Source organism: Solenopsis invicta, chromosome 13 (assembly GCF_016802725.1).
Source record: "Solenopsis invicta isolate M01_SB chromosome 13, UNIL_Sinv_3.0, whole genome shotgun sequence".
Taxonomy (NCBI): Eukaryota; Metazoa; Arthropoda; class Insecta; order Hymenoptera; family Formicidae; genus Solenopsis; species Solenopsis invicta.
In genome coordinates this window covers 8,112,720-8,132,956 of record NC_052676.1, presented here as the reverse complement: position 1 = coordinate 8,132,956, position 20,237 = coordinate 8,112,720, and the positions used below count along the sequence as shown (strand labels likewise).

Sequence of the window (20,237 nt, the reverse complement as noted above, 5' to 3'; positions counted from 1 at the left end):
CAGTTCTATTTATTTAATTCAATAATTAGTTTAATTTTTATTTTAAACATTTAAAGCAATATTTCATAGTTTTTATTTTTTTTTCAATTTGTTTAAGTTTTTAACTTTTTAATTTTTATTCTTAAACTTTTTTTATTCTTATTATTAAACGAATTTTTAGCAGCAGTCTGGAGTTTTTTTATCTTTTAAAAAATTACTTATTTTAAACTTTTAAAAGCTGAATAATCTTGTAATATTATAGTATTAGAGTCAACATTTGAAGGATGTTTGCAGACGTCTATGCAAAGTCGATTTGCAGTCAACTTTGAAACCCTGACTTGGATGAGTCAACTTACAGTCGATATATGGACAGTTGTACTGTTAGGGAATGCAGAGATTCAGCGGAAAATTTAATAACGTCGCCCGACCTGCTAAATGCGGATGAATAATTATGGACGAGTTAAATTAATATATTATTATACGCGAATATTTTGCTTTGGTTTATTTTTGCCACTACTTTATTAAAAAATTATGATATTGCAATGTTTCCGGAATATTACTGGCATATGCCATGCGACGTTGCAGGCATATTGTTAATTTATGTTTCTGCAATGTCTCCGTAATATAGCATTGCAATCTGCAACATTGCAACATTGCTGCAAGGTTGCTGCAATTTTCTGTGCTGTATGGGTATGTATAAACAGTACATAAGCATATATGTACACATATCTTATATGTATGTATGTATAGGTACATATGTGTTATTAAACATGAATATTATTGTTGGAAGTCTTTTTTTATTTTATTATTGATTTTTAACCAAATTTGTTAAACGTTAAACAAATATAAACTTAAACACAAAATGCTTTATATAATAATATAATTATCAATAATAAAACATTTTAAATTTCGCACACATTTCTATTACAGCGCATGCTCAGTTTATTACATTACGCCGAGATGATTGGTTTTCTAACTTGTACAATTGCTAAATTTAAAGATTGATATCTCGGTTTAGAGCAGTCCAACACTTTTTTTCTGCCAGATTCATTTCGTGCGAAAACGCGTCAAATGAGCCTGATTTCGTCAAAATCGGACTACTGTTTGTCATTTCGAAATACTTTACAACTGTATATCACTAAAATTCTTCACGCGGATTCTTATAAATCACATTATTGCCTAATCAATTTGCTACCTAACTTTATTTGATAACCAATAAGAGGCCATCTAAATGAATATCATTTATCTATTTTTTTTAAATAAAACAATTAATGATAATTATACGTTTTAAACCAAGCTTGGTTAATAAGAAGTTCATGTGTGACACTTAAGATCATATCATGCTGAAGTTACTGAGAACTAAGGTAACAATGGTACGTCTTCGGTAAAACGCATCCCTCCGTTTTTTGCCAACCGAAGGTTGGCAGTAATTGGTCGTAACTTTAGAATATTATTTTGCAAAAAATTTTTGAATTTTTATGTATTTCTCTTTGCTGTACCATTGAACCAATGGTCATTGTAGAGTGTTAGACTCCACAATACACAACAATAAAAAACATGTATAATATTCACGTTTTATGTACTGATTTGAAATCCGACTATTATAAATCCGCCTTTTTAAATTTTGTAATTTTCTTTCCGGATTCGTTATCATTGCAACGACATAGAAAACATTATAGTAATCATTTTCAAATCGATTTGTCAAGTTTTGCATTTTAATCGAAGATATTGTAAGATTATCTTGACTTTTTCGGATTTCAGACGCCGTATTTCAACCGCTATATTGAATTTTAGAAATCGCCACGTTCTATTCAAATCTACACAAGTATACAAATATTTTGAGACCTCAAATGTTTTTTTACGTTGTGTTAATTTTTGGAAGAAGAGATGGCCCGTTTGACGCGAGACGTCCTATATGTGTACAGGGTATCTTATTTTAAAAAACAGACCTTGGTAATTCTTCAGTTAAGCTTTTTCAGCAAAAATGTTTTAGACAAAAGTTGTATGGTTTCGGGGAGGACATAAAATAGTGTCATTAATTTGACCTTGAAGAAGTTCCTTGACGGTCACGTGAATATTACCTTCAATTTTTTAAATAGAACTGCCTACTTTTTACTGCATATTCTTGTAGCTTATCTCGAGACTTTTCCAAAACACTATAAATAAATTTAAAACAATAATATAATAAGTCTATAATAATACAAATTAAAAGAGTATAAATGAGCTCAAGAGCCGCGTTGGATGTTGATCACAGAAATCAAAACGAGCAGATAATTTCAAGTAGACGTTTTGACTTTTAATAACGGTCTTCTTCAGTACACAAAGTAAAATATTTGTAACAATAATTAACATGTTTGATCTCAATCCTTAAGTATTAAATTCAGCAATAATTGTAAAAATTATCAAAAATATGAGAAATCCTTGAATTTAAAGTCGTCCAGTAATAGTTAATTGTAATTCAGACAAGAATAATGATCGAAAACGTGTGTAGACACATTTTAAAAACTTCGGTAGCTTACACAGTAAACGGTTAAGTGTAATAAGTAAGTAATAATAAATAGAATACATTATAAGAAAATTTTGTTGTACACGTGAAATAAAAAAATTATGTCAAATTGTAAAAAAAAATTAAAAAAACGCGATAAATAAAACATCAAACACAGTGAAAAAAAAGATTAAAAATTAATTAATAAAAAAACTAAAAAATTAATTAATTATTATTTGTAAGTTCTGAAAATCTGAATTTAATACTTAAGGATTAAGATCAAACACATTTGGTTAATTATTGTTACAGATATTTTATTTTGTGTACTGAAGAAGACCGTTATTAAAAATCAAAACGTCTTCCTGAAATTATCTGCTTGTTTTGATTTCTGCGTACAACACCCAGCGCGGCTCTTAAGCTCATTTATCCTCTTTTAATTTGTACTATAAATAAATGTTTTTTCATTAAGCATTTTTCAAGTTACAAGACTTGAAAGTTACAGTACCGCCAACATTAGCATCATTGAAAGTGTACCACGTAAAGATTGCCTGGTCGGATTTACACCTCTTTTGTGTTCGAAGAAAGATCAGAAGATAATCCAACCAGGAGTTAAATCAGTCGGCGATCCAGTCAGTCAAGATAAGATTGATCGGTGATCCAACCAATCAAGGTAAGATCGGTCGGTAATCAGGACAGCTCGGTCAAGACAGGATTGTTGGTGACTATTTCAAATGTATCGTGAAAAAGTTGATCAAAACAAAGCACACGACCGAGCGAGATTCGTCTTACTAACAATAAGACGAATTCGGCGCGTTTAGAGAATTCATCAGTTGCTCTCGAGACAGCCGTCGAACCACACGTATATTATATTATATTTGTAACGGTACATATCAAAATGTTTAGAAAGTAACTTGTTATTAAAGCAAACGTTTTAGAGAAACAATTTGGTTAGCTATTTCAAGTTCGCACAAAGATTTATCGGTGATTCAGCCAGTCAAGACAAGATCGGAAAAGATCCGGCCACTTAAGGCAAGATTTTGATAATTTTCTATTGCAATAAGTATAGTCTGTCGCAAGAAAGCTATAACTTTCAAGTCTTGTAACTCGAAAAATACTTAACAAAAAATATTTATTTATAGTGTTTTGAAAAGGTCTCGAGATAAGCTACAAGAATATGCAATAAAAAGTAGGCAATTCAATTAAAAAAATTGAAGGTGACCTTCACGCAATCTTCAAGCAACTATTCAAGATCAAATTAATGACACCTTATGTCCCCATCAAAACCCATACAAGTTTTGTCTGAAACATTTTTGCTGAAAAAGCTTAATTGAAGAATTATCAAGGTCCAATTTCTAAAGTGGGACACCCTGTAAATATGCACAATGACGTGCATTAATGAGATTCTTTTTCGGTGTAGCTAATCACAGCAATCTTAGCCAATAAAACGAACTCACTAAGCTAATGGTAACACATAGTTAGTTAAACTACTGCGGTTCTTACACCGAGGAAAGATCTCATTAATGCACCTTATTATTGTACACGAAAAATATATTTTAATGTTACTTTTTATCTCTTATTTATTAACATATGTGTATTTTCATGATTATCTATATATGATAGTTGTATATGATAAAATATATTTTAATGTTACCTTTAATCTCTTGTTTATTTAAATATGTATTAGCATAAATATCTCAGGGCCATGCCCAAGGGAGTGCCAGAGGGTACCCCTAACATTCTTTTGACACCGTCCTAACAGAACAAATAACGACCAGTGTACCATAATCTTCCGTTTTTTTAATATTAAAAATTTATTATTTTATTTGTATGCATAAATGTAATAAAAAACATTTTTTTGTTTATACATAGATATAATACATTATTATTTTGCTTTTGTAATCTTTGTATTAATATATTTTATTTTTTAAGTTTTTTAAAAAAGCTTTAAATTGATATCCTAAGTAATATATTAATTAAATTACAAGCAACCTCTACTTTTCCCTAGGCAAACTCATAAAATTCGTTTTAGTTACGGCTCTGTCTCATATCTATATGCAAAGTTGTTAGAGATTACAAGAACAACTTTTAAATTCTACAATGTTTTAAATTGTCTCGTTTTCATATTTAATGTATATTCATAAAATATTCAAGTAATCAATATTCATAGACATTCATATGTATGGAATATGCGTAAAATATGTTTGTATTATGCGGACAATTTTGTTAATACATTTTGCTCTACTTTTCAAACTACATTTTATTCTTGTAGCGCAATCTAAAATAACGTTTGTTGAAGTTTCCTCAAATTTTGTTTTTAAAAACATTATTTGAATAGCCGCACCATTTTTTAAATAAAATATAATTTTTTAATCAAATGTAATTGTCAAGTAGAGAAAAGTATAACTTTATAATGGAATAAACTTTACTTCTTTATCTCTTTATTCTTTATCTCTTTTCGTATTTCTACAAAAAATTCGCAAGTTAAGCTTTGTCTAGGTGTATATGCTTATCCACGACTTTACGATATAGTCTGTCATAGGTTCTGAAGAAAATTTATTATCAGACACAACAAATGATAATAAACATCTTTTAAAATATTATTTTAAAGTATTTGAATATCGTATTGATAAATATTTCCAGTAATTTTACCATATTACAATACATTAATAATACATAGTATCCCACTTTTCACGTTGATTACATTTATATTTCTTGTGCAGAACAAAATTGGCAAGTCAGAAAGTCAGTTCACGGAAATAGGATAGTAACGCGCGACAGAAAAGAAACAAATCTATATTTAAGTCGTTTAAGGAGTTTTACAGAAAATCATTATATAATATATTAATACTATTCCAGTTGTCGAGGCAATAATTTCGATTAACAATCGAATTTTATTTTACACAAGTCGCATATTCGAACAACATGTCTCATGTCGAAGATTCCCAGAGATGGCTCAATGAGGTGATGTCGAAGATCATCGAGAATCTCGGACCGAACGCGGACGAAGCTCGATACAAACTATCGAAATCTATCGTTTTGATTATGACCGGCATATATTACGTACGCTTGCAGTTTAAGAATAAGACAAACGGTCAGAACGAAGAATTGTCTATTGTACTGAAAAGACCACAGCAGGATTTATGCGCGCTTCACATCGAAAAACAGTTTCACAACGAGATGCTGTTCTACCAAATGTACGTCCGACCGGACGAGAATCATCCCAGATGTTTCTACGTTAATGAACGGTTGCCTACCGATTCAGTGATCGCCTTAGAGAACGTCAACGAACGAGGCTATTATTCCTGTTCAAAACAGTACGACCCTCCTTTGCAGTACACATTGGCGGCGATGCGCGAATTGGGACGATTTCACGGCAAAGGGTACGTTATGAAGGAACAGCGACGGAAAGAATTCTTCGACTTCGTGGATCAACTTCAAGCTGCCAGGTACACGAAGATGATGAACTTCTATAGAATCGCAATAAATATTTGTGCTACACGAGGAGTGGAATATCTTCGCAGACAGGGCTACGATGCAATTTTCTGTGATAAGATGGAAGCCTTGCTGTCAAACGGGTTTGATGAAGTGATGATAAAGATGGAACCACTGGAACCTTTATCCACCCTGTGCCACGGCGATTTTACATTAAGCAACGTTCTCTTTAAGACAGAAAAGGACGGACAGTATCGCGCGATGCTAATCGATTTCGGGCTTATTATGTATTCTACTCCTGTCGTCGATCTTTCTACATATCTCTTCATGTGTTGCACGAATGAGGAGAGAAGAGAGAAATTTTCTGACATCATGCGGGCCTATCATGACGCTCTGATTGAGTATTTGCTGGATGCTGGCATTCAAGACGTTGGGAAATACTCGTATAATGCTCTATTGGACGATTTTAAGAGGGGAGCTCTATTCGGTTTACTTCTTGCAACGGTAATTTTACCAGCATTATTAGGATACGACAGTGTCACAGAAATACGTAAAAGCTACTTGAATAACACGGACATAGCAGAGGTTTCAAAGAAACGCAAATATCTCGGCGGCGACAAAGTATGTAAAATACTAGCTGATTCATTGTTGCATCTTAGAGAACTTGGCTGTTTGGAATATTTTTTATAGTCATGTGATACAATTCGAATGGATAAAATATAATTTGTATTGATTATAAATATGGGACGACCTACACTGTAAAATGTTTCTTAAAGAATTAATCTTTAAACTAATTCCTTGAGTTAAATAACATTTTGTTATTTTTAACATTTTTATATGTAACAAAATTTATGATTTTAACACAAAATATAAAATTAAAAAAACAATCTCATCTCTAATCAACACATTTCTATGATAAAATTGCTTAATTTTAAAATAAGTAATGTCTGTTAACATATACACCAAGTCAATAATAAATTTAATTTAATTCGTATTTTACATTTTTACAATTAATATGTTTAACTTTATTGTTTTAGTTTAAATTAACTACCTGTTCATCAAAGTAGGGGGGACTTATAAGAACTTTTAAAAACAACTCAAATTAGGTAGACTTCAACGTTACAAATTTAACAATGTATACCAGTTACAGTAGATCATATTAACAATAAATGACATTATTTACATTGCCTGGCTAAAGGGAATGCCACACTGTGCCAGTGATTTTTCGGGGAGATGGAATAGATGCTTCCAAGCATCAAAATTATTAAATTGCTCATTAATTTAATAATATTATGTATTTTGACATAATGCAATAATTACATTTCAAGTCTAATTAATATGCAGCGCGCAGTGCGCATAAGTCAAACAGTGTAAGAATCATTCAGTACTAATTGTAAGATTTGCTGTGACCGATATAGGCTATCTCATATTTATGTTTGATATTTTCATCAATTCGAATTTCAAACTTGTTTTTAATCTATATCGATTAATAACTGTATATGTCAAAAAATCTTTAAGAAAATGTTCTCGCTTTGATTTTATTTTGTATCAATTTTTAATAATTTTTTGTAATGTAAGAAATTTCACGATTGCCGCGTTTTAAGATGAAGAAGTTAGATAAGATCAGAAACAAAAGTTTTTTAAATTCTTAATTTGTATAAATGTAATCTTTGTACGTTCAAACCACAATCAAGTTAAGAAACAGATTTTTACAATAATAGCAATTTTGAAATAAATTTTGATTTTGTAGTCTTTTTCCGTGACTATTTCGTACCGCAAAAGTAAATAAAAAATTGGAAATTTTATTTGATTGTAGTTTGAATAAAAGAGAAAAATGTTTGAATATCTTCTAAATTTTTTGAATCAATTGGATTAAAACTAGGCGAGCTATGTATTACTAATAAGAACTTTAATATGTCAATAATATTTCAAAAAAGTAAGATAAACGCAAGAAATAATATATATAATCATTAATCATAAATGTATATTTTAATTTAATAATATTTAAAATTCATTATTAAGATTGTCAGTTTACATACGGGTGTCCCACAACCCGTAATTAAAATTTTAGTAACATATTTCTTACTTAAAAATAAGATGAAAATCCTAATACGAAAATATCGAGGCTATAATACTTTTTAAATGAGAAGTATTTACAGTAGGCAAATCAGTCTAAAAATCGCGCGCTCAGTGACAGTACAAGTCAGTGGGTGCTCTTGCACTTTTGTCAATTTGCTATATCATTGAAGTAATTACGATGATATTAAAATGCTTTGTTGATTGAATCATATTTAAATATGAATGCATTGTAAATGTCATAATCATTTGAAAATATTACAGAATATTAAAAATAATTATAATAAATTATTAAAATTCATGAGATGTTAATGATTCCCAAAATAACCAACTTCAGAGAAGAGATACCTGTATGTCATACAACTCGGCACTTAATGAAAAATGTGTTGATAAGAACACGCAAAAAAAATAGATGTAAAAGTATTGATTTTTTGTAATATATTGATAATTGCTTACTTTCTCCATATAAGCAAGGTATCTTTCTTTAACAAAATTTAAAATGTTCTACGAATTCCATAAACTCTCTTATATAAAATCATCATTAAAAATTGAAAAATATTGAGAATCAAACCCTGTTGTTTTTGCGCAAATGAAAATGATATTTTATATCAATGTTTTTTGTGCATTAAAACATTTTGTTCAATAAAATTTTCTTATTTTGTACTGGTTCCTCTTTAATTCTTTTAAATTAAATGTTATATGTTCCATTGAAAATTATTGAAATTAAATGCCACTTGGGTTAAAACTGAAAGATTTTTCAATAGAAATACAAAGATAGTACACTTTGATTATTTAAAAGTTTTTTTTGACAAATACATTTTGGTTGAAATAAATTACACAATTTTAAGATATTATTTATTTAATAAAATACCACTTGGGTTGGAATAAAACTTTTCAATGAGAATTAATGAAGTTGAATCACTTGAATTTTTAAAATAGGAAGATTTTTCAATGAAAATACAAATACTACTACTTGGATTTTATAGAAAAAGTATATTTTTTTATAATAAGCGCTCTTTAAATATTCATACATTTTTTTGAAGAAACGCATGTCATTTTTATTAGATTACACAATTTCAAGATATTTATTTTAAATAAATGCCACTTGAATAAAAGATTTTGTAGAAAATATTAATACATATTATTTTAATTAAAAAAAAATAAAGATTTTTAGACGCGCGCACACACATAGATGCCTTTTTTACCTTTTTTGGAAAAGATAATTTCGTATTAATTAAAATAATTATAGAGGACGCATGATAATGTTACTGCAGTTCTAGCAACCTTGTTAAACATCCAATACAATTTTTTAAATGGTTCCACATAATTATTTTTGGATCCGTATTTTAATAAAATTGTTCTCTTCGTGTAGATTTATTATGTATTGTAGCTAAAGAAGCTAGGGTTTTGTGTGATAAAAATAAAATTTTATTACAAATTTGTTTTTTTATAACAAATTAGAAATAGAAATGGAAATTGTATAATGATATCTTTCTTTGTTAAATTACGATTTGCTAAATCATTCTTGCATAAACTTGTTTGCTTTTTCTCAAAAAGAAATTACGTATTTAAAATAAACAAAAATGTGCATTGTATAAGATTTAGAAAATAATAGCCATGGATAATATAAAATTTATAATTATATAAATATTATGCTATTATTATATAATTTTATTAATTTTGCTATTATTATAGAATTATATAAATTTATTTTGTGTCCAGATGAATAATCCGGAAGGTACAACATAATTTTAATAAGAACATTCTATTTAGTGTCAAACTGGCAACAGATAAAATATATATTCAACATCGTATTCTTTAGAAATTTCAAAAAGGAAAAAATGTTGAAAAAACGTTTGAAACAATTTGTTCTTTTTTCAGTGAAGCGTTATATCATAGTATATGTGCGTATTCTGGTTTAAGCGGCTTAAAAGCGGTGATTTTAATCTGACCGACAAACAACGCCCTGGAGGCCTTTGGAAGGATCTGATCAAGGGCGTAATTTATTATGAGCTGTTGGAACAGAATGAAACAGTTGCTGTAGACCTGTACCAACGTCAATTAAACTTCTTGAGTCAGGAATTGGAACAAAAAACGCTAGAGGTGTGTGAATCAAGCGTTTGTGAGATCGAATCGAATCAAATCGAATTGAATCGAATCGCATGGCATCGCATCGCATCGCATCACATCACATCACTTTGATTCGAATACGAATCGAATTCTGATCAAATTTTCACAGATTTATATTGCAAGCTAATTTAAAGATAATAAAGTATTTTCAATAACGTTGCAGATATTTTTTGTTAGACAAGATAATTAATTGCAAAAATTTTAGAAAAGTTTTAAAAATAATGTGCTAAGTAAAAATTTATAATAAATACTATAAGTGTAAGCGTATTATACTAATAAGTAAATATAGCGAACAAATTATATAATATTTATCAAATGTGATAGTATTTTAGTGCACTTTATTATTAAAATATAATAGTGATTAAAATTTTGTTTTAAATTCATGATACAATTTAACAATTAAAATAAAGTTACAAAGACGATTGTTTATTGTGTAAGAATTTTTTAATAATTTATAAGTTTTAGAAACAATAGAAAAGTTTTACAAATCAACAATCTGGTACGAAAATTGGTACGTGCTAACAAGTCTGGTCGTGCATAAGATATAAATAAATCAATTAAAAAATAGGCGATCAATTTGAAATCAAATCATTGATGATTCAAAATTCTCAAATTATTCAAGTTTGAATCTTTCAATCCACTGATTCAATTCAATTTGAATTCGAACTATTCGCACAAACTCTAGATAACACCCACTGACAAATGAGAACGTTTTGGGTAACAACAACCACACGTTGCTTATTGTAAGATAAAAACATTATAATAAATTTCAACAATTGGATACAAAAATTTTAACAAGGACCAATTTCAACGCAGGTATAAAATACTTCCTTTAACAATAACAATCCACAATTAAAAAAAAAAAGTTCAATATTAGAGCAGAAGGAGATAATGTGATACCTATATACATTTTATTGAATAACTTTGTTAATAATCAATATTCTGTATTGAAATTTGAACAATTATATTTATCAAAGTGTTGTTCAACAGATTCTACTAGACTTAAAGCAACGAAATATTCATTATATGAAACGTGATTCATGAAAATGTAACGCACTTCATAATCGATGAAAGAAGAAAAGTAAATAATATAGCAAGTTCAGAAAAAAATTTATAAAATTGATTTAATTTAAAAAACAGAGAATTTTGTTACAAAAATATTTACTTTTAATTTTCCATTGTTTAGAATTTTTCTTCTATTTAGAAATATTAGAGATATCATCAGAGATATTATTTTACCTTTGTTTAACATTAAACAATGATATGTTTAATGTTACTGAACACAACCCTCTAAAATGACAATCGATTTATCGATGAAATATTTCAATACAAAGATTTCGTTTAAACCATATTAACAAAATCTCATGTTATTGTTTAACTTTACATAAGTCAAATGTACATATATTCGTGTAATAATGCGCACAAGTTTAAAAGCAATCAGCAAGTATGTATAATTAAGCGTTAAAGTGTATATTGAAAAAATTTTAAAATATTTAAAAGTAAAATGCTTTATTTATCACCTGTTGTGTACCGGTATATTAGAAAACGTCGGGCTACTAAACGAATAATTCTACAAGCACTTGTTAGAACTCGTCACCTAATACCGGAGATAATAGAGGTAACCCTAATGTCTACAGTAGCCATAATATCCCTTTCTCCTCCACTACTACGGATCAAATAGTTTCCAGTAATGCGAGTAGCATTTGATTTTGTATCTCTGTTCCCATTTTTTATTGGAACCTACCAGTTTGACAGAATGTTACTCTAAATTCAATTTATGTTAGGCCGTGGTTTAATAAGGCTTCCAATTTCCCTCGAGAACGACATTTCAGATCCGAGGTAAAGCCGCAAAACGCAAAGACACCTTTGTCGATCGCCTCGATATTCCGTCGTCGTAGCGATGAGTATTACGGAGAGGCGCGACAGTCTGAAACAGTATCGCGACGTGCGCACACATACGCACAGTTCGTCCTGATATAAAGGAACGTGTCCCGTATCACCTGTATGACGTACCAAGGCTCCGACTGATCTATCTCTGTCTCTCTCTCTGTCTCTTGTTCCTATTTGTCTCACCAGACGTGTGTGCGTGTATCGCGTAGAGCAACAATAATTTAGTTATTGGGACAGCCGATAACGTTGCGGCCGGGACTGCTACTGATGTGGCTTGATTAACGAAAATTCTCCTTACTCGGCAACGACACGTAACATACTCCGTGTGTATGTGCGAGCATTCGCCCAGGCCAATGTTTACGCGGGGCATCCCCGGACGCCGCGGGCAGAATTAACCGGGGCGATGTAGCGTAATTGAAGGACCACCGGGAGGGAAACGGTAATTCCCATCTCTCATGGATAATTATTATAGGGAAGAGGCCTTTTCGATAACGTTCCTTTGCTCTAATATTTTTTGTATACGATTGTCACGCAACAGTTAGTATCGGAATTGGCTTAATATAAACGGATTGGCTTAATATAAACGGTAAACCTTCCTGTTTAAAAAAATTAGCAAACTTTTCTAAATATTTTCGACGATGTTTTACATCCGAAAATCGTTTTTAACATTATGTGCCACTCAATTAGTATTTAAGATTTTTGAAAGGGTAGCTGATCAAAAGAGTGAAGCGACTTGGTTAAATGTATAATTTCCCTTAAAATCAAAATCGACATCAGTTGGATAAAAAAAAACAAGGTTTGAAAGTTATCATTGGTCTATTTTATATATAAAGACGAATTCATAGGATTTTAATCATGAGATGAAAAAGAGCGTGGCATTCCACAAATTCTACAATTATCTTGCCATATTTTTAGTAAACTTCTGAAAGAGAATTCTGGTATCTTCGATAAACCAAAGAATTCCACAGGTCTCGCGACGTTTTTCAAATAGCTTCACAGATCTTCGAAAATGCACCAAGAAGAGCTTCGATATTTTAAAGAATTTGAAAAAACACTCTAAGAGGTTTACGAAGAATTCAAATAATTTTCGAAAGGAGAGACGAAGAAACGATCGGATCCTCTCGGTTTCTCGGGCATTCCGGTGCAGCTGAAAATCCTTGTATTCCCGGAGCGAATCCCGTGGGAAATATTGTCGCGGGCGTCTCTGGAGATTTTTATAGAGCGGACGAGCGGAATGCCGAACGACTGTCTCGCGGAAAATAATCGCGCGGCGTCGCGTCGCATCGCGTCGCCCGACGCGCGAATTCGCCGAGTGCCAAGTAAACGTCAGGAGTTGCCGAGGCACGAAGACGCACCGCCACCGCGCCGGGGTTAGCCTTTTTAAACGACAATCGCATTAGCACGGGCCGCGGGGCGACTGATTGCCGCGGACTTCTCCTCCGTTCTTTGATAGTTCCGCGCGCCAAGTTTTGGCCGCGAAGCTTCGTCAAAGCCACCGGAACTCCGCATAAACTCATCTATTCCGGCCGCGAAACTTCCCCGGAAACTGTCGCTGGTTGTCGTGCCAAATCGTCGCGTCGCGTCGAGAACTGCGTCCCGCGGACGTCGAGAACTAGGAATCGACAGGCCGATTGCTTGGAGATTAACTTAAAAGTTTAACACTAAACCCGAATGGAACGGCGATAACGAGCATAAATCCCTGGGGATTATACGCATCTTTGATTACAAACAATGTTGACACGAATGGCAGTCGTCTTGCGAATTCTGTTACAATTTTGTAAACCAATTTTCTAAGTTAATTTTATAAATTAGAAATAATTTTGCACAGATTAACATTATAGAAACAACCCAGCAAACACAGAAAATAATAGTTATATAACTTGTGTGTGTCACGTTATATACCAAATTTTTACATTCTAGCAATATTATAGTTATGTAAAATTGAATTGTTGATATTACAACACCATACAATACAACAACTTATAACAGTCATATAACTTATTTATTAGGTTTATATAACAAACATTTTATTTTAGTAATATAATTGTTATAAAACTGAATTATTAATACAACTCCTGTGTAACAAATATAATGCAACTGTTATGTAACTATTATTTTTCTTATGAGTGGGAAATTACAACTAACATGGACATCACATGTAACACTCATGTTATATTGCGTGTTACTTCCGATTTTATTTTATTAACATTGCTGTTATGCAATTGTGTTTGCTGGGAAATAACACATTACTATACTGCACTACAAAAGATTAGTAACTTTTTTCCAAATTTCTTAAATACAATGCTATTTTTTTTTTTTTGTTCAATAGCAGTAGAAATAAAAAAAGGAATAGAAATTGTAAAATACTGTTCCCGAAATTATGTGCATTTTTATTTCCAAATGATGTTAAATAACAGTCGTTTTACAAATTCTGCTTTGAATTAAAAGGAAAAAGGAATTATAAAAGTTTTATTAACTAATTTTTTTATAAATATTTTCTGTATACTGGAAATAACTTTGTACAAATTAATATAAAAACAAATCAGACATTTTTACATTATTATGTTGCATTACAAAGAATCGAAGTCTTTTGTCGCATCTTGTCGTAATGACATTCCTTGTTTAACATCAGTAACAATAAAAAACAAGTAAGAATAGAAATATTCCAGCTAAGTTCTATTCTAGGAAACGTATAATTCTAATTCCTCAAGTAGCAATTCATTCCATCCCCGAAGGAACGATAAAGGGCGAGGGTCGGACGAAGACCAGACATTTAAATTAAGTGGCTTCCTTAGAAATTAGATCAGGGAAAATGTTCACCGCGCATGTTTTCTGTCGCCTTGATCAGAATATTTTATTTGGATCGATAATTGAAATCCACCCCTATGGTTCGAATAATAGAACATTGAAATTATATCAATTGAGGTTGTAATAAGGATCGTAGGATCATGAGAAAAGAAATTTTGAATGGAAGTAGAATAATTTATGGATGAGAGTAAACATTTATATAAATATGTAAATTTGCTTTCAATATAGGTACACGTTTAACTTTTTCACAAATTACATATTTATTTTTTTTTTTTTAATTTTTGCTTTATTTAAACTCGCCTCTTGTATCATTCAAGATTATATTTTCGATTTATTTTAATAATAAAGTTTATAATTTTTAAAACATAATAAATAGAAGTCACAGACAATTTATATAGAAAGAGATATGTATGTGATTTGTATGAATAACTTTTGACAACTTCAATTTCAAATATTTATTATTTATTTTTTCTGATCTGGGTAAATTACAAATTTATTTTTTATACGTTTTTTATTCTATTCTATCTATATTATTATAACTGCTAACATTCGCGATATTTCTCCATGCTAGTAAATATGATGCGCTTGATAGGTATCGGCGGGCTGATAACTCGAAATTATTTGCAAAGTATGAGAGGGATCGTCAATATTTGTTATTAGCAATTATATACGTCGATTTCAAGGAAATATTCCACTCTGCGTACCTTCAAGCAGTTTACAATGTATATCGCGTTATTACATGCAGAAGCTGTGTACTATCGATGAAGTTGGAATACTCGGAGAGCTTTGCATTTTTCGACATAATTAAATTTACGTTTTTATAATTTTTATACGTTTTATAAGTATTAGGTAGGAATTTTTCCTAGCAATACACGTGTTTTGAGAAACATTCAAGCTGCATTCCTTCCTTGTAAGCGATATTTTAATAAATGCATACATAACGTTTTAAAGTCTTTATTTATTTCTAAAAATAATCGAAAGTTTTTCTACAGAAATCAAATAGTTTTTTGTTTTTTTTTTTGTTTTTTTTATTATGACGTCAAATAATTCTCTCTCAGTAGCATTACTTTGTAAATAATTTTGTTCTTACAAGAATTAAACAAAAATGATAAGCAAATAAACAATATGTATAAAATTTCTGCAAGAACAAAACCAAAAGTTTTTATTTTTATTTTATATATTTTTTTTTTCACAAAATTGAGGCTTTTAAATATTAATCACAGCCTAAAACGTTGTTTTGACATCTATATTTGGATTTTAAAAAGCCGTATTTATACAAAAAAAAGTAAAATGTTTTTATTAAGAACAATTTATAATTGGAAAGTGAATAAATCACTGCTAGATACTTTAAATAACATTTCCTTTCCCATCTTTATTATTATTAATTATGAAAAAGTAAATATATGTGTAATATTATGGGAAAAAATATAAAATTTCTGCAAGAAACGGAATCCAGGGATTTCTTCTTTTTTTTTCTTTTGAATGAGTCCTCACAAAATATCAAAGCTTATAACTTTCTGTTTTTATACCTCTTATATGCACAGAAAACTTATTTATAGAATTTTAAGATAAAATTTTTTTTTGTTTTTTGAAAATTTAACCTTTTGCACTTGTTTGGTTTTGCAAAAGTCATTTGATTACTTTATTCCGAGATATTTAAAGCAAAATGTAATTTACTGCTATTTTTTCTGCGAGTTTAATTTTACTGAAAACACATCATTATGTGTCTTCTAAATTATTGAGCTTTCACAAAGCTGGTTAAATTAGATTTCAATCTTGCACGAAACGTTTCAATCGATTGTTAATCAGTTTGCGATTAAACGTGGACGTTCGCGCTTTCCATATCGCGCTTTGCACAATGTGCAAGATAATTTTAGTCATCAAGACGCAAATCGACGCGCCCTTGTTTCGCTCACGCTACATTTATTCGCTATTAGTGATACATGATTTAGCTTGGTCTCTCACTGACCCTTTCCGGTCTACGAATTCTCTCGCTATACCTTCTGCACTATCGCCGTCGTCCCCCATAATTCGTAACGACATCATTATCACGCACATTGACGTTCTAAAATATTTTAAATAACGTTAAAAAATATGAACGTAAACTAAAGTAAATAATAATATGAAGCCTCAATCATTATTTATTACAGGTATCATAATAAAGATTTTCTTTTACTTATTAGAGATGTCATAAGAAATACTTTCTTATTTTCATATAATAAGAATAATAACCCGTATTAGGATTTAATAAAAAAATTTCAATAAAAAAATTTTAACTTAATAAATGTTATTTATTAGGATTAATTTGTAAGGACAAGAAAAAGGTGACAGCACATGTAAGAAAAACAAGTCTTCAATAAGTTCTTATTATGCCCACTTTGTAGGCATAATAAAAATTTTTGATTTATATATTTTTTATAATAAAGTCTGTGTCTTATTAATTAAAATAAAAAGCAACAAAAACATAATTCTTTTAATTTTCTTTTCGTGTAAGGGCCTCATGAACAAATGATTACATGCCATGCAAAGCTCAACTAATTAGACCTTTATTAGAATCTTACCAACATTTCGACATGGGTAGTTTCAAATTGATTCAAAAATTTTTTTTAAGAGTTTCATTATTTACTTATTTAAAGGCTATTCAATAAGAAAGCTATCGAAAGTAAAAGAATATAAGTGATTATTTCCGTAGTTTGTTTTAGTATGATTTCTGAGTATGATTTCAATTTTTTAATTGTTTTGTCCTTCTTCAAATTGTTGTTACAATTTGGAGAAATTTGCTAATAAAATTACAAAATAACGCTATCTTAATATATATATTTTAATAATTTATAAATGATTAGATTAGTTTTATTGTAATAAAAATGATGTGTATCGTTATTTATTTTTAAAAAAAATTTGATATGTTCAATATAGTGAAAAATATATTTGTGATTAATATAAGATCTATCGCATTAAAATTACGACTTTAATACTACTACAGACTTATATTAATCTTATATATTTTTTTTTACTGACAGAAAAATGTTTGGTACTTATGATCACAATTACATGGTAAAATAATGGTTACGAGCTTTATTTTTATAGTTATTACTGTTTTAACGTTAATAATAATAATCTTATGTATACATGTATCAACTATGAAAAAATTTTACTATATAAATTTTGATGATTGCAAATATTAATACAGTAAAATATCGAGATGTAGATGATAAAAATAAATGAAACAATTAATTAAAGACGAGTCTTATTCAAACATAAGTTGATTTTAATGGTGATAATTCTAGTGTGATTTTATATATCATTATAAGTTCATTGAACTGCGCGCCGAACAAATTTTTGATCTTGAAAAATAGTTGTAAATTGAACAAAAATAGTAATCATGATATTAAATTGATAATTAATTTAATAACAATGATGCTAACGAGCATCTATTATAACTTGCTTCTAATACAGTAAAAAATTTGTTGCAAACTCTTCAACCATGAAATGCCCAAGTGAACTGCTTGATGAAGTATAATCTCATCTTTAATTAGTTGTGTTTTCATGTATCGATCTGTTTTTCTGATATTAGTCAAAATAAACAATTTTATAAATATAAACAATTTTTATAAATATAATGTAATACAATGTAATAAATGTGATCAAAATTATAACAAATAAGACTATTTCGTTTACCACTTTTTTACTACGTACCAACATAATAATAATAGCTGTAACTCGCGTGGTTAAAGCAGCTATAAGTATATAGTTAGCACTGATAATAATTATAAATTATAATTAAATTATGATGATCATGACAACTTTTTCTTTCAATCTTAACTATAATTGCACAGCTTTTTTGTTATAATAACTGTAGATTTTTCAAAATTGTGACGTTAGAGAGCAATTTGGTAAACAGAATCGTATTCGAAAAGTTATAGGAAACGATTACCTTAAGTCTTGTGCATTTTTTGAACGCAATTTTCCGAGAGCATTATATGCTTCTTTTGCAAGACATTTGTTCGCAATTCGTTTAAAATATTGATCTTGCGAGTTCGAGAGTTTAGTTTCTTAAATTGACTGGCAATAAAAAGTTCAGCTCGGTTTCAAACTCGAGCTCGAGATCGATCAGGCGTGTTCTTACGAAAACCGAGAAAGGCGCATTCTGCAAGTCGGCGCAGTTAAAGGCGCCTCCGTTGACGCGGGACGCTTGCACGTACATCGGAATTGCAAATGCTATCAGCGAGATAAAAATTGGCTGTCATCTGACGTGAAACGAAAAGAGGAAAAAGAGTGGCAGTTCGTCGTCTAGAAAAAGGCATAGCGGCAGATGAAAGGGAGGGAGGGGGGAGAGGGGGTGGTCTGAGAGGGTGGAGCGCCCGGTTAAAATTAATTCCGTGGCGCTCTCTCAAATATTTCAAAATTTGAAAAAGGGCACGTCTCGTACCGTCAAAATCCGGGGAAATCGATCCCTGGGGAATTATTCCCTCGATCGCGGAAAACGGCAACTCGTAACGAACTCGGAAACGCGTGGGAGAAACGCGTGCAATGACAATTTACTCAGAATAAATGTGTAACAGAGTATCCGAGATATATATTTTAAATCCCTGTTTGCGCGCGCGCGCGCGCGTGTGTGTTTGTATGTGTGTGTGTGTGTGTCTGTGTAAACGCGTGGGAGAGGGATATTTTTTTTTAAATAATAATTTTTCTTTCAAACGCACACGAGATTCCCGTGTGACGGGCTGTGAAACCTGTTAAATATTTAAATTAATCCTTTTACACGCGCACGTCCGATGCGGTCGCCGGTCCTTTTCGAAAGCCCGCAATAAATAACTCGACAACTCCCGTTTCCGTTGCAAAACTAATTTCGCGCCGGCGGGGACTCAGGTGGATCGCGACAAACCGCATGCAACTCTGAGCTTGAATAATTTCTGTTTTATAAAAAAAAAGCACTTCAGAATTAAAACGGCTGAATCAAATGGATGTGCGAATTATCTTTATCTACTGTCAGCTAACATTCCTCTGTTGGCAGTTTCGCAATTGGCGTCAAGTGAACCATGTTTCTTGTGTAATTTTTGGAGCTTTTTCTTGCTTAACAAAAACAATTATTTTAAATATTTGTATTCTTGTAATTTAATTATAACATTTTATACTGCGGTAAATCTCGAATTAATTTTTATTATGATAAAATTTAAATCGTTTGCAAAATAAATCAATTATTTAACTAACGCAATTAAAAGAATATTAATGAAAAAGTCTCACGTTCAAAAAGTTGAAAAAAATTATCTAGTTTTTGTAACTACAGTACTAAAAACGAATAAATATGTGACTTAAGTGTCTTTATATTATTTTAGACGTTATGTGAATAAAACATATCACTTTTAAAATTAATTTAATGAGAAAATAATTTTAACCTATGCTGTTTTTCAGTGATATGAATACATATCGTATATTG

The 20,237-nt window shown here is 30.3% G+C and overlaps 2 protein-coding genes across 4 annotated transcripts in view; both read left to right on the top strand.

The window, feature by feature from the left end:
* LOC105203259 overlaps positions 1-20,237 on the top strand; it is a 227,517-nt gene that overhangs the window by 109,193 nt on the left and 98,087 nt on the right. The gene's annotated exons all lie outside the window — the stretch shown is intronic.
* LOC105203256 lies at positions 4,868-8,273 on the top strand. The gene has a single exon (XM_039456356.1). It carries the CDS (start codon positions 5,387-5,389, stop codon positions 6,584-6,586), a length of 1,200 nt encoding a protein of 399 aa, XP_039312290.1. The 5' UTR covers positions 4,868-5,386; the 3' UTR covers positions 6,587-8,273.